Raw genomic sequence first — 16398 nt, 5'->3', positions numbered from 1 at the left:
AAAAACCCAATTGGGCTCTCCTATAAAATATAATGGATAATTTTTTTCTTTTGGTGAATTAATCCAAAAGTATTCAATATTTTTAATGATGATGAATTCTTTTTGTAGTGGTCAGGAAACCATTGACACTTGTACTGTCTTCAAAATCATAGTTCTTATTGTGTTTTGAGAATTTTAATCAATTCTTGTCATTTTGATTGACTATAAATTTTATTTGAGCCATGATGGCACAATGTATGAAGCACTGAGCTGTCATTTTGTAAGACCCATCTCTGATGGCAGTATGAAGTCTTTAAATTTATGGGTACTACCTTGTTTTGGAAGTAATAGTAGCAGGTGTGAAATGCTGACAGCTCTGCCTGCTACCATTATGTTTCAAAATTTTTTATTCTAAATACTCATAATATCCTGTTTTAACCATAAATTGGTTCTTGTAGGAACGAGGCTTCATTTTGTAATAAAATAATGTTACAATCTGTAGTCGGAAGTAAAACGTTGCAAGTAATGAAGCAACCATAGTCATTACTTTTTTTGTAGTGTAATGTGCTGCTTTTTGAAAAAAGTACTGTAGTGAGTAGTACAATATGAAGAAAACAGTTGTTTTTAGTGACGTTTTAGCTATATTGAAATAATACTTAATACTTAATATTGAAATAAGATTCAAACACAACTAATTCTTTTTAATCTGATTGGTAGCAATATTACACTAAGTCCATCAGAGGACACAATGAAAATGTTCTCACTGTACTTTACATAGTTTTCCCCATTACGTTAGTTTAAGCTTAAAAACTTAATAGAATTATAAACATTTGATTATTTTTTAGCGTCTCTTGTAATAAATATTTGCTGTCGAGAAAGATATAAAAAGGTGAAGATTTGAAGATTATATAGAAAATATCATAAAAAATGAATTTTCTCATTTACTACTCCAAGCCATTTTTTAAAATTCTTCCATTTTCTAAAATTTTGATCTTGAGTGCAAGCTGAATAGCCCAGAAAAATTAAAATTCTAACTGTAGTTAAGTAATGATATTTTTAAAGTAGTTTATAATCACTACATTTAAAAAAAATAGTTGTAGTTATATTTGCAACTACAAAAAAAAAAAAAGAAAAAGACCAGTGTACTTTTTCTGACCACTTTTTAAAATTCTTCCTGTGATGGGCAGGAATTCCAAAGGAGTGCTGCAATTAAAAGGAAAATAATAAGAATGTCAAAAAATTGCTTTATCTACTTATGTTTTAATTTTATTAAGTTAAATTTTAAAGAAGATATTCATTTATTTCAGTTCTGGTCAAAAGCAGCTGGTTTGCTTAGCTAGGGCTCTTTTGAAAAAGACAAAAATATTGATATTGGATGAGGCAACTGCATCAGTAGATATGGAAACCGATAATCTCATTCAAAATACAATCAGAACTGCGTTTGCTGACTATACGGTCATTACAATTGCTCACAGAATAAATACGGTTCTTGATTATGATAAGTAAGTAATAATTATGAAATATGTGTTTTTTATATTTAATAGTTTTTAATATTATTCTTTAAACTGATTCTTAATGGCTTATTATTTGGGTATTCATGCTTTGTTTAAATTGATTGTTTATTTAATCTAAAAACTTTTTGAGCTACAGAATTTTCACACTCATGTAGTTCATAATAAAAAGAAAGTTTGATACTAAATTGTAAACACTTAAAAATAGTACATGATTTCTGTCAATAAGAATTTTTTGCTAAATTAAAGAATTGAAACTTGCTGCCCTACCTACATTATTTATTAAAAATTAAAAGAAAAAATTACTCTGTTTGAATTGATGTAATCACTGTGACTTGTACATTCATAAATTCAAAGCAGCAGTAGCAGATTATTTCTTCTTCATCTTTTATCTACGTTTAAACTTCTCCTTTTCAGCTCTGATGTCTTGCAAACTTATTTCTCTATTTCATATTTATTCTACTTATTTCTCTATTTTATTTATTTCATATTTATTTCTCTATTTCAAACTTATTTCTCTATTTCACATTTATTCTACTTATTTCTCTATTTTATTTATTTCATATTTATTTCTCTATTTCAAACTTATTTCTCTATACATCATTTTTATAAAACATTAATTCTCATATACTTATTTTTTAGAATCATAGTTATGGAAAATGGAATGATTCTTGAAATTGGGAGCCCTTTACAATTACAACAGAATAAAGAATCCAGATTTTATGATTTGTGTAAAGAATCAGCCTTAATCTAAGGTTTCAAATTTGTTTTATTTTTTTTACGATTTTAAATATCAGCTTATTTAAGGATTTTTTCATCATTTTCAAATGAGCTTATTAATGTGATTTTGAATATTAAATGGTCTGGTCTGTAAATTCAATAATTAAGATAATAGCGAATATTTTAGTTTTTATTGATTGTATATTTTTAAAATTGTATTATTAAAATTTATCTTAAAAAATGACAATTTTAATAAATTTATTTTTTAAATACTAGTCTTATTAGTTTCATTATTGATATATGAATATTAATTGACAATATGAGTGTTTAATATGCATCCAAAATGCAGAGATGCCTTGTGTGTATAAAAATATTATTATAATTGCGTAGAAACGTAATTCATTTTTATTCATTTAATTGGTCAATCATAGCAACCACTATGACTTATATTGCAAATCATATATATATTTGAAATGAAAATATCCTTGCATTCAGTTTTAGTTGTAAAGTGATAGAAATATGCTAGGAAAAGTTGATAATTTGAATGTCTGTTAGAAATTTTTTGCTCTTTGCTAGCCATTACTTTTTACAGTTTTAGGTGCATATGGTATTCATGAAAATGCCATCTAAAATAAACACACACACTGGCCAATAAAATTAGGAACCTGTGAGATTTTTTATAAAATGCTCGTTAGCGTTCAAAGGTTTGGTGGGATCATCTTGCAGTTTGTTGATTTGGAAGAGTTACCCTGATGTTTCATGAGGCAAAACAAAAAGCCGTGCAATATGCATTGGCATATTAAGTGCTTCCTGTAATGTTACATTTTTATTCAAAATGTTATGTACACGTCATGGACAATAATGCAACTATAAATAGCACCAGATGTGCTCAAAATTGATTCAATAAACATCAATCTTCTTTTGATGCCTTCTCGTACCACCGCAAAGCTTAAATCTTTATTCGATAAAAAATGTTTGGGACAAGCTGACAAGATACACTTGACAGCAATCTGTTTTAGCTTCCATCATGAGATCCGTCTAGGTTTGACAGCTTCTATCTAATTTACAGGTTCTTAAAGTCTGTGTAACGAATACACAGTATACTGTGGCTATAAATGTACTCCAGAAGTTTGTAAAATCTATGCCTACATGAATTTGAGCTGTTATTAATGCAAGAGGAGGTCTCATAAAATATTCTCATAAGATCTAGGGCTCATAAGATATTCTCATAAGATCTAAGGTTTTCAATTCATTGGTCTGGGTGTGTAGTTATATACAAATAATATCACAAGGAAAATCTTCAATTGATAGCTAGCCTATGTTCATTCTAATTCTCTGTTGAGTAAAAATATTTTTCAAAGTATGCAGTGGAGGTTTTATTGCCCAAGATGGGCCTTCAGTATACTTCCCTTACATCCATACGTTTGCATGTCCTACCAGGCTTATTAATTTACAAACTACATGCTAAATGAAATTTTTGTATGGCCCAACATCTTCTTCCAATGTATGCTGAATACATTGAAGAAACCATATAAATGTGCACATGTGAATGTGACATTTGATTTAAAGAAACTTATTTCAGCATAATCCTCCTCACTTTGTCGAGAGACAAAACAGTAAAATACGAATTATTAGAGTCTGTCTATGGAAAGAACTCCCCTCGCCATTTCTCCAAAGCAGTGGTGGTAATGGTTACGAGGTTTAACTATTTCGAGTGAAAGTGTTGGGTCAATATTTAAGACAAGTTTAGGTTTGAGGGAAAGGGAGAGAGAAGTTTCCCTCTTTGAAATGCGCAATTTCCTGTTTACATGTATCAACAGGCTGACTTATATATTAATGCGAGGGGAGTTCTTTCCGTAGATAAGCTGTAGGTAGGAATGAAGAGATAAAAAACATCTGTTTCGGCAAAAGATCTCGAAAGAAAGAAATTTTTCTACAACTAAGAATAAATAGTCATTATTTAAAACCAAAAAAGTGAAGAAAAAATTGTAATAAATTTCGAACAAATTAGAACTTTGAAAAAAAAAATTGTGATAAGTTTATAAAGGACCATTTCAGTTCGTCAAATTTCAACTATGTTGTTCATTTCAGCAATTCATTTTCCATTCTATGTTGTTCCATTTCAGCTATGTTGTTCATTCAGCTGTAGATGAGCCCGTGTGTCTTTTTTTCTTTCTTTTTTTTTTACTGCAAGTTTAGCAGTTAATAATTCTCGAACTAATTGTTGAATGTTAATTTTTTTTCAATTCCAGCATTCGTTTTATTTTACCATCATTGTATAGTTTTATACAGACTTCTGTAATTTCAAGTTTTTAAGTCTCATAGTTTTTGTTTAGCAAAACAAAATGTAATGTTAAGTTGAGAACACAAAACATTGGCGCTAACAATTTTTTTAATATCGAGAGGAATAAATACGATTAGGTAAAAAAAAATTGAGGAAGCTTTTAATCGGCACCTTCCTTGGGTTAGTAATGTTTAAATATTTTCATCCTCTGCATACGTGGAGTACATTCTCAGGGTTTCATTATGCCCACACACAAACTTTGAATCCATTAATAAAATATAATCCACCACAAAGTTTATTAACTACAAATCATTTGTGGTTGCCCCCCCCCCTTTTACATGGTGGAGACTACAAGATGGGGACTCAAAGTCCACCCCTCCATGAGCATCAATTAGTCCCTTGCGATGGCCTCACTTAGGAACCACATAGATTAAAAAACATTCCTTTGCAAATGAATTGAGAGAAAGAGGCAGAAAAGACAAATCTAATGTGACACCCATACCTCATGTGAGAAAGGGAAAGCAAGACTACGAGAGGTAGTAGAAGGCAAAGAATCAACTCTCGATATTAGTTTATATAAATATTATCGTCGAGCTTTTTAATTCACAAAAATTCGTGTTTGACCAATAAGCTGCCTTTACCAAAAATTGCTTTTTGTACTTTCATTTGCTATATTAAAAGTGTTAAAAAAAATTTAAAAAATAAGTTAATTTGTGGACATGAATGTCTTAATGGATCAATTCTAATTTTAGAGCTAAAAATTTAGAACTAATCGATCACAAAGGCACGAAACGATAAATTTGTGTGAGGTGTGAATGAATGTAAAATGCTGTAATATTTATGTGTGTGTGTGTATGTGAGCTTATTTTATTAAACTTTAGATCCCCAATATCTCCTCTAAGATTGAAAGTAGAGCGCATCAATTAGCGAAATTACTGTAGTTGATACCAAGAGTGTAGGTATAGTTTTTTCATGGGGGGTGTTTTGTGATTGAGGAATTTATTATCTAGAAGATGTAATATAATTAAACCAGTGACATACATACAAGTAAACTCTTTTTGGTTTTGATAAAATAATTTAATACAGTTTTCACTGTAAGCTTCATTTGAAAGCTAAAAATCACAACCAGTGATCTAAATGAAGATCAAAATAAAGACAAGCCATAAACGTCGTTGATCGCTTCCCTTCGATTGGGAGATAAGCGAAATTCAAATAAAAAGAACATTAAAACAAAACCACCGTTATTGTCAAAAATTCACGTATAAAATATCAATAAAAATTCATCTGTTCACCGCAAATTATAATGCGTTTAAGCAGCCAAAATAATACCGTCGAACCCCGCTATACTGAACACGGTTTATAGTGAACTCCCGGATATAGTGAACGAAATGTTTGGTCCTGTGTCTTACTATACACGCATAATGTTATTTTTTTGTGGATATAGTGAACCAAAAAAGTGAAGAAGTTGAATATAATGAACTTTTTTCTGTCTTCGACTGATTTTTTTCTTCATTTTTTTTTGTAATAATTTTGAAATTTCTACTTCGAAATAAATACATATACCGATTTTTAAAACCATCTATAGAGGTTGATACTTTTTTTCGTAGTTTGTAGTGTAGTGTACTATTTTTATTTATAAGAAAAATAGTGCAGTATGTAATACGATGCAAAAAAGCAATGGTAGCGATTCCTATTATCGACTTTTAACGTTTGTTTAGTAAAAAACAAGGTTCAAACGCAGCTAATTTTTTGAATCGTATAGGTACAAATTTTCGCGAATCTGGGTTCGTCAAAGAACGCTATGAGAATGAACCTGTCGCTGAGCGTTAATAAGTATGTATTTAGAATTACGCATTACTAATATTTAAACTAGCCATTATGAATAATGGCTAATTTAAAACTTTCTTTACACCTTAAAATGCGAATGCGATTGTAGTGCACCAAAGAAAAAAAAAATAGACCTCCTGTATAACTTTTGATCCCCTAATGATCGGATTTTCACGTTCTAGGACTCATCTTAATAGCTCGAGGGGGTGACTTCAAATATGCAGACGGTATTTTAGGTTACAAAATTAGACACAAAAACGTACTTTCTCTGAATAAACATACAATTTTTTTGATGGAATCGGTTTAATGACTTTCAAAATATGAGAGTAGCCGCAATCTGGGAAATGTGATCCCATTATTGGTCTGGAGAGGGCTCCCAAGTTTGGACCCCCTAATGCTAATTTTACTTTTTTGGTATTTCGCTAAATCTCAATAACTTTTTAAGCAAATTGAAAAATATTTGCGCACAATTATAAAATTCGTTTACTGAAAGATAATTCTATGCTAAAAATAACTTTTAGTAAATATTTATTATTTTTTATTTGAATTGTAAGGTATACAATTTTATACATAATTTTAAGGAATTGTAATTTTACATGGAAAAATACAAGCTTTGAGCGAAATCGCTTTAATAGTTCCTGAGAAATTTAATTTAAAAAAAAGTCAGATGCTTACAAATCGGTTTATCAGGAATTATTCGGCTTTTTTTTGCTTAAATTTCGTATTTTGCCATGTAACATTACATTCTTTAAAACGATATAAAAAATTGTATATCTTTCAATTTAAAATTTTTTCGACTATTTTCAAATACAGGGCCGCCCCGAGGAATAAGCCTGGTAAGCGGCTGCGTAGGGCGCCGAGTAAATGGGAGCCAAAGTCCGATAAGGCTAAATTTTATTTTATAACCGTCGTTGAACAGCCAACTGAATTTTCAGTTTACGACTGCCATTGTTCATATCCGTAGCCTTGTAATTTTGAACCCAATTCTGAAGACAAGGGAACTTCTGGATCAAGTATTGGGAGAAATTTGCCTTCGTGGAGGACTTTTTGATGGAACTAACCCGTATTTGCGTTACATGGAGAGGAAAACCAAGAAAAGCTCCCACGGTTAGCCTGACGGCAAGGGGATTCTAATCTATGATCGGTCTGCCACTGAGGATATTTTACGTCAGCACTGTGGTCGGTGTAATCCGGATGCGGTATTCGTATCGACCAGCCTTCGCTGGGATTCGAACCCAGTTCACCTCATTGGAAGGGAAACGCTCTTTCCCCTGAGCTATCACGGCTCTATTTTTTATATGTTATAACCGTTTTTGAACAGCTGACCCAATTTTTTGGTTTACGACATCTAATGTTCAACTCCGAAACCTCTTAATTTTGAACCCAATCCAAAACGGCCATCGCCGGGATTCGAACCCGGTTCATCTCATTGGCAGGCGAACTCTCTATCCCTGATCCTGAGCCACCGCGGCTTTGTAAAGCTATATTTTATTTTATATTTTATATCCGTCGTTGAACATCTGATCCAATTTTGAGTTTACGGCTACTAATATTCGTCTCCGTAGCCTTGTAATTTTGAACCAATCCAGAAGACAAGGCAACTCCTAGAACAGTACCCCTAGAGATATTGAATTCTTATGGGAACATGGAGGACTTTGCAACTCCACAGATTTAACGCGTATCAGTCACCATTTACTACTTCGGCCGGCGAGGATCGAGCCCACGAACTCTTGGTCATGGGCCCAGTGCCCTACCAACGAGGCTATCCCAGCCTACTGTAAGGCTATATTAAAAGAAAAAGCTTTTCACGATCTTATTTATCCCTTTCTAAAAGTTATTTTTTATTGCTAGCTTTTTGAAAATAACCGTTAAAATGCACTTATTTTCCACCAAATGACCCTAGAAACCGTGTAGCATTCCTTGTTTCATCAGTATTCAATACCGATTACATCCTGCATAATCAGTATCGATTACATCCTGTAATTGCAAATACATATTACGGTTGACTGTTTAAATTGTACATTTAACGAAACACTTAAAGAACATTTTGATAAGAAAATGTTATTAATGTATCGATCGGCTTTTTAATAGTTTGATAGTTAAATTCTATTTTCTCTTCTGTACAGCCTAATAGTTGTTATTGTTGTTAATTTACGTCGCACTAGAGCTGCACAATGGGCTATTGGCGACGGTCTGGGAAACATCCCGGAGGATGATCCGAAGACATGCCATCACAATTTTGATCCTCTGCGGAGGGGATGGCACCTCCGCTTCGGTAGCCCGACGACCTGCGCGCGAAGTCGAGCACTTTACGGTAGCACAGTTTAACGAGGACCAATACCGCACACCCTCGGTCCCTACGCAGACTGATCCAAGTGGTCACCCACCCGCACACTGACCGCAGCCAGTGATGCTTGACTTCGGTGATCTGCTGGGAACCGTGTCTTAACGATCAGTCCACTGCGGGACCCTAATAGTTCAAATGTACAAATAATGCTTATTTTATAATCAAAAATCAATCAGGAAAAAAAAAAATTTCTTTCGTTTTCCGCAGAAAATTTAGCGTTTCGTTTTTCATTCTTAGTAGAAAGCATGAAATTCAAAATATACTGAAAAAGAAAAGAAATAATAAATTCGCTGTAATTTTCTGTAATGAACGATGAGCTTATTTTGCCTATTCTTGTATCAGCGATAAATTTAATTCTCTCTTAATAGATAAGTTAGAGCTATAATTAGCTCTGACTTATTATGAAACATGACAAGCTACGTTTTAGAAAATTTTAAATTCTTTTTAAAATAAATATGTGGTTAAAAGACTTCTCGTAAAAGAATTTTGATAGGAATTAAATGTAAATTGAAGAAATTTTCTAAAATTAAAAATATTTTTATTGGATTGCATCAAATAGTAATTACAGAATGTAATCGTTATTAAAAACTAAATATTATTCTTCAAAGTATATTATAATTTAAATTTTGTTTTTGGTGATATCGTTGCAAATATAACAACGGAAGAGAAAAAACTATTTCTTATTAGTTATTTATTTAGTCATCAGGAATATATTTATGGACATTAAAAAACTATTACCGTTCCTTTAAAAGCTAAAGTCATTCATTTAATGTTATGCTTTCAAATTTGATGGTTATTGAACATATAAGAATGCTCCGACAAAAAATAGAACAGATAAGGCACATTCATATTTATTTAATCGATATATTTTTATGAAAAGCAAATTTCTGCTGAGTTATGATAATAATTATTGTATGTTTTTACATGACCAGACAAAACTAAAGATGTGTTCAAGTGAAATTACTTGTGCTTTCTGTGGTATCAGTAAATGGGTTATTGGGATAATAACGGATTTTAGCTGGCACACTGTATATTACATACGGGAAGAAGGTCTGCTTCTTTAAATATTAAATAATATAAAATAGGTATGGGCCCAGTGTATAAAGAGAGGAACAACATTTAGGGTACAGCAACAGAAGATCTTCTAGAAATGAGTTTGCACCCCACTTTAATTCTCAACCATCTTCTAGACTGCTAAAAATTTCACGGAAGAAATGGTTAAATAACAGTTTATTTAATTGTAATTTTTCCTACTCAAACAAGACAGTCAAATAATCATAAATAGGATGGTAATCAACCTGTTAACTGTGAGAAAAACCGTTTATTAACTACTTTCACCTAACACAGTTAAAAAACCAGAATTTTATCTCACCAACTAAGCCCATTCAATGAAGCCATTTAGTTCCTTGTATATGAGTATATATTGTAGCAAAGAAGTCAAGCCGTCAGTCTCATGACCGGCAGAACTGGAGTTCTAGTCCCATCATTGTCACCACAATATTTCGTCCATTCACCATATCAAAAAATCACGAATCATTATTGAGGATAACTGAACTGAATTTCACCACATCGAAAAATCACGAATCACTATTGAGGAAAATTGAACTGAAAGTAGCAAAACCTGTTTATTGGCCAGAGAAATAAAAAAGATAGGTAAAAGCTTAATGTAAATTGCTTAAATATCGATTTGCAATCTCTAATGTGTAGATTTTTTAAATTAATCTTTTAGATAGAATTTGTGGGCGGCGCCGCCTCTTCGATGACGCTCCCTAACTCCCAGTAATTATGCAACTTTATATGGTTTCTTTTGTTCACTACGAAGTAAAAACGATTTGAAATGTCGAGAGCAAAATCTTAATTCATATTTCAATTTCAAATCAATTATTAAAAATCTCGGAAACTAATTCCTCTTCAAAAAATTAAAATTTCTAGTCAACAATTAGTTATTAAAATTTTTAATCGAAACATATGACATGCAATTGAAAAACTTGCAGAAACAAAAAATAATTATGCTTTTGAAAAACAAAAAGTATAACGGCATAACTCCAAAAATTCTTTCAATGTTTGATTTTTCATAGCTGTCATCGACGCTTTCTTCTGTTCTTCGAGCAAGCCTTTTTACTCTATACTTAAAGTAACGGTGAGACTAATGCTTATTTATGAAGAATAACAGTGACAATGAGTAAAATTATTATCATTAAACCTGTACTAGTGTAATTTAAACATAATATAGTAAATAAATAAACAAAACATAACACACTTAATAGTGTTCACGCTATGGCTAGTTGACTGAATAAAAACAATAACAAGCTTCCTATAGTTTGTCTAGGCTAAGAACTCCTTCCGCCATAAAGTCTGATGACGTCTGGTACTATGGAAACAAGAATGGCGCATTTTAGGGAGGGTAGATTCACTCTAGGACTAACACAATAGACCGAAGAAAGAGATTTCGTTTTTCTCCTCGACCCGAGCTGAAACCCCTCCCAAAACAATGACCCTGCACCCCTATTTCAAATAGTCATACCTCGTTACCATAGTCACTGCCACAGGCTCAGATGAATGTCTGGAGGAGTTCTTATTTTAGACGAACTATAAAATCGAAGGAAATATAGAAAACTTTCTGTAAATCCTTCCGCGCTTATGTATTATGCTTGCTAGGCGATGTGTAAACAGGTTCAATAATCTAGGAAGTTTTATTATTGTGATTTGTGTTTAAATTAGCTCGTATTTTTAACATTCATAAGAGTTTCCCGTAATTTATAAATTCTAATTGGTCGTGAGCCGAAGACAAATTTAACCCCTAAACGATCGGTCAATTTTCAAGAAAACGATCATAAAAGCGCCTATATTTTTTTATCCAATCACAAACACGCGTATTTGATTAGTGCTGACATCTAGGTTAAAATAAACTAACTATCTACAATTACCTTAAAAATATCCTGGTGAATAAAAATAAGAAATAAAATGTTTTCCGGGCGAAAAAGAAATGAATTAGATTTATTCTTATTGGTACGTTACCACTGAACACTCCAGCCCGGAAATATCACGGGAGCGAGAAATAGAGAGTGAAAGCTCACCCCGTCATTTTTACTGGAGCGAGAAGGAAGGGGTTAAGGAAATTAACTTTCCGACATAAATGAAGTGGAAAGCTTGCCATGTTTCGAGTGTTATTCCTCATTTGGCTATATTTGTGTAAAATATTGCCACTCGTTAATTTTTGGATACCATCAGGGCATGCTTGCGGTGTCTTCAGCATTCATTTGTTGTTTGTTTCGTTGAAATTTAAATTGAAGGAAAGTGCTATATTGTAAACACTACACGCATATTAATATTGAGCCGTGAGGGCTCAGGGGGTAGAAGATTCGCGTTCCAATGAGGTGAATCGGGTTCGAATACCAACCCAGCGATGACTGGTTGATACGAATTCCGCATCAGGCTTGCACCAACAACAATGCTGACGTAAAATATCTTCAGTGGTAGACGGATCATGGATTAGAGTCCCCTTGCAGTCAGGCAAACCTTGGGAAGCTTTCGTGGTTTTCCTTTCCATGTAGCGCAAATGCTGGTTTGTTCCATTTTAAAAGTCCTCCACGAAGACAAATTTCACACAATACTTGGTTAAGGAGTTCCCTTGTCTTCTGGACAGGGTTCAAAATTACAAAGCTACGGAGTTGAACATTAGCAGTCGTAAACCCAAAAATTGGGTAGGCTGTTCATCGACGGTTATAAAATAAAATAAAAAACATTATTATTGGATGGCACGCTTTTTTAACCATAGTAGTGAAAATCAGTCAAAAGAAATAATTTGGAAGTTTTATTACGAGTTTTAGCCGGTTCTGTTCGTAAAAAGTCATATTTTCACATACAGTCTTCCCCACATAGCAAAACTGGTTTTTTTCATGTAGTTAGATAGGAAAATAGTGTATAAAAGAGAAACATTCTCCCAACTTTGCTCATTTGCTAAACAACCAGTGGGTTCTGTTCGCTTTAGCAACTCTCTTAAAGATTATACGACCACGTTGTAGTCAATATACTCGTACTTGTAGTCAATATTAGCTATACCACGATAAGTAAATTTAGTAATAAACATGGATGAGATATCTTTTCATTATTCAAAGTTTGGATGAACGATTTTTTTATCTTCATTGCTTTCATTATTCGAAGTAAACAATGAATACATACAATGAATGAATGAGAATATAAAAAAAACGTTTTGTTTAATAAACGTTTGTTAAAAATGGTGTTGGAATAATTTTGTCTTTCAAAATGGGCGATGAGTCAAAAGGTATAGAATCTATGATCTATAAATCGGTCAAGCCAGTGAATCAGTTTGGGAGAACCAACCAACTTAGGCTCCTGATTTATAAACTTCCTTTCCTTTCCGAAAGCCACAAGGCTGAAAATCGGTGAATCCATGATGACTGTGCTTAGAACCATTCTCTTTGGATGTGATTTTTTTGCAAGTGAATGAGGACTGGATCGGTAGAAATATTTACCCCAAAAAACTTGTCAATCAGATTCCAGTTCACATGAGAAAAAATCGCATCCGATTTGAATTTCCTTTTTGACGGCTTATGAACAAATAGCACAAATCAGGGCAGACTAATCTTGGCGATCAAAAAGGCTACAGGTGGCGTAGAGCGAAACTCTCTACCTATGGCAACACTTCGATAGTTTTTACCATTGGCGTGTGGAGAGGAGGGAAGTACATTAGTTTCTGTCTTGATTTTCAAATTGATAAAAATCTTTGAAATTAGGAAACTATAAGGAACTGAAATCTACATTGCACATAGTCTTAAAAGAAAGCGTCATGGAAATTTCAAAAAATATTTTTAACAATTAAGTGCGAAAAATACTCAGAAAAGGAAAAATATCGTAGTACATCCCTATGCAACTGAAAAGAGGAGGAAAGGGGAAGGTCCGAAGGCATGGAACCAGTCTTCTTGCAGATGGCGCATTAGAGCGTTGCGCTCGTCTCTAGTGCTAAATAACCAAACCAAATTAAGACAATGCTCCTCGGCAACGGTGGTTCTTTAAAACTAGTGATTCCATGTAACTTTCACTGTAAAAGTGGTCTGCTAAAAGCATGCTTTGCGATCGATCTAGTTCACCCTTGTTTAAGTTTTCTTCTAAACTCGAAAATTTTCATTTTCATTCTAGATGCCGGCAAGTGGAAAAGAATATTAATATTCTTATTATGTATATGTTCTTGGATTGTTCGTTAATTTGTTATCCGCAAACTTGTTAGACTTACATAGTATTTTAATGATCAATTATGTCTTTGGAAGAAATTACAAGAAAGTATTGTGACGATAAATTCTGGGTATGAATTTCATATGTTATGTTAAGATTTTCAAAGATTTAGAAAGTTTATCTAGATATACATATTTTATAATAGAAATAATAATTTTTTTTCCTCAGCAATTGGAGTTAAATTTCATATTCTGGACTTACTGAAAGTGATAAAATGTTGCAGTTTTATCATGTTTTAGAACAGCTACAATTTATTCTTTAATAGATAATTAATGGTAGTTTTTTTAATGCTACAAGAATTATTTTTTAGCTATCTATTTTTTTTTGTCAATCTATTGTCATGGTTCGTTTAGATTTTTATTTTATTGCTGGAATAAAACAGTTATTTGTTACAGGAAAACCTCAGCATTCAAATTTTGTGTGGAAAATGACTTGTGATTATCATGATTGTTTATTTATAATAGATAATTATTTACGTTGCTGGAGATTTCTTAAACTATCTTTTATTCTGCAGTTAATCTGAATAACCTATTTTTGTTGCTCTTGTGCTAGAATTTTAAACACTGAAAAATAAATTCTACATTTTAAACAAGAAATGTTTTGTGCATAAAATTGGCTTTCAATCACTTTATTTTTCAGGATTTTAATAAAATCTGGAATAGTGAAGTGATTATTATGCATGTTTTTAAGAGACTATATTTATTATGCTGCCTTCTAAACTAGTTTTTTTATTCATCAGTCTATTTTACTGTATACAATTTGTAGTTGTTTTGTTCAGTTGTAAATTATAAGAGAATTCTATATTGAAATGCTTTGTACTTGTGAGTGGCTCTATTTATTTATTTATTTTTTAAAATTATTTTTCAGGATCTTAATAAAACATGGAACAGTGAAGTGCCAGATTTTTCAACATGTTTTCAAGAGACTATATTTATTTCAAGTTTCTGTATTTTCTTCAGTGTTATATTTCTTATTAACATATGTCAATTGAATAAGCCACCTTCGCGCAATCCTCTTCCATGGACATGGCTTAACATTACAAAATTGGTATGTATGAATAAATATTTAATTTGATTTATTAAATATGAAAAGTATTTTTTAGGTTACCTTTTTATAAATTGATTTTTAACAATTTCTGTCAATAGTTTAAAATGATTTTATAATTAAAATTTAGCAATTCTAATTAGGATTGTATTAAGTTTAGTTTTTTTTTTAAATTACTGTAATAACTCAGGACATTACAAGAAAAAATTACCAAAACAGAATGATTTATTAAAGTGATTGATTGAGAAAGCATTGAGTAGGTAAAGCAGAATATTGAATGTTTTTTAAGTATTAAATTAATTCAAAAGTTTCAGACAAGCTTAATTTTTAAAAAAGAAAAATTATGCTATTTTAAACAAGCTTGCCATTTTAGCATTCAGAAAATTTTTTTCAAAGAAAAATAAAAGCAGAAATTTGTAAGTCTCCTACTTTATATGGTTTGTTTAAAAAATTTTTAATTTTACTTATAACTTCATATATAAAATGTCTCGTTTTGTCATATTGCATATTTTCTCATAAGTTGTAGAACTTTAACTTTTATATGGTATTCTCAGAGCTATAAATTTTTGTTCTACATGAATAAAAGTAATGTTCTATATTAGAGGTTCTCAAAAATTTTTATTCTTAGAGCACCTTTTGAATTGATAATTTAACACAATTAAATTTATGTCATTTCTTAACAATCTTTATAAAATAGTAATATTGTTCTTAGGAGGTTTATTATAATTTATTTTTAGTATTGATACAAATCAGAGTATGCAAATTTCTTCACTGTGGAAAAAACTTTAAAAAACAAACAAACATTGAAAGTCTTTGAAATACTGTTCTGAAAAACCCATGGAAAATATATGTGGCTTTGAAGGAAATAGGATTCTCCCTTATTTGAAGTTTGCAAGTTTTGCATTAAGTGATGAATATTCCTAAACAAAATAAATATATATAATTCAATCATTAGGGTGACCTGGGGTAATTCCTTATCAAAAAATGCAAACATCTATTTTGGGAAAAAACTATTCAAGATAGAATTTTAATAATTACTGGAAGTTTGAGGCTATATGAGATGAGTCCTATGCCACCTTCTTCTGTTTGAAAATCTGATTAGAATTTAAAAGATTTTAAATTTTTAGTGATCGGGAACTACCCCTGGTCTTGATCATTTCTGGGGTAATTCCTGATCACTTCTGGGGTAATTACTGATCACCAGTTTTTATTGTAAAGGGGCTGTTTAAAAATAATTATATAATGGTAATTAACAAATAAGACATCAAGATCAAGCTAATGAACCAAAAAAATATGTTTCAGCAGCTAATAAAACGATTTATTTAAAAGCAAGAAGAAAGATCAACACTTTAAATTTTCCAAAAATCTTTGCATCGTGCCATACATTTCAGGCAATCAGCCAACTTATTCTCATGTTCTGCTGAAATATGAGA

The 16398-nt window shown here is 31.6% G+C and overlaps 2 protein-coding genes across 2 annotated transcripts in view; both read left to right on the top strand.

The window, feature by feature from the left end:
* Window positions 1-2485, top strand: part of LOC107453149 (multidrug resistance-associated protein 1) — a 45880-nt gene extending 43395 nt beyond the window's left edge. Inside the window, exons 31-32 of the mRNA XM_016069850.5 lie at window positions 1287-1481; window positions 2133-2485. Of these exons, the coding sequence (XP_015925336.4) occupies window positions 1287-1481; window positions 2133-2244 (307 nt within the window). The 3' untranslated portion in view covers window positions 2245-2485. The remainder of the gene's footprint in view (window positions 1-1286; window positions 1482-2132) is intronic.
* Window positions 2486-13358: 10873 nt separating this feature from the next.
* Window positions 13359-16398, top strand: part of LOC107453146 (multidrug resistance-associated protein 1) — a 74749-nt gene continuing 71709 nt past the window's right edge. Inside the window, exons 1-2 of the mRNA XM_016069846.5 lie at window positions 13359-13991; window positions 14789-14968. Coding sequence (XP_015925332.2) covers window positions 13944-13991; window positions 14789-14968 — 228 coding nt within the window. The 5' untranslated portion in view covers window positions 13359-13943. The remainder of the gene's footprint in view (window positions 13992-14788; window positions 14969-16398) is intronic.

Source organism: Parasteatoda tepidariorum, chromosome 5 (genome assembly GCF_982258835.1).
Source record: "Parasteatoda tepidariorum strain Cologne lab strain chromosome 5, Ptep-v5.0, whole genome shotgun sequence".
Classification (NCBI taxonomy): Eukaryota; Metazoa; Arthropoda; class Arachnida; order Araneae; family Theridiidae; genus Parasteatoda; species Parasteatoda tepidariorum.
The sequence above is the reverse complement of the archived record's forward strand: the minus strand, read 5'-3'. Positions and strand labels throughout refer to the sequence as shown.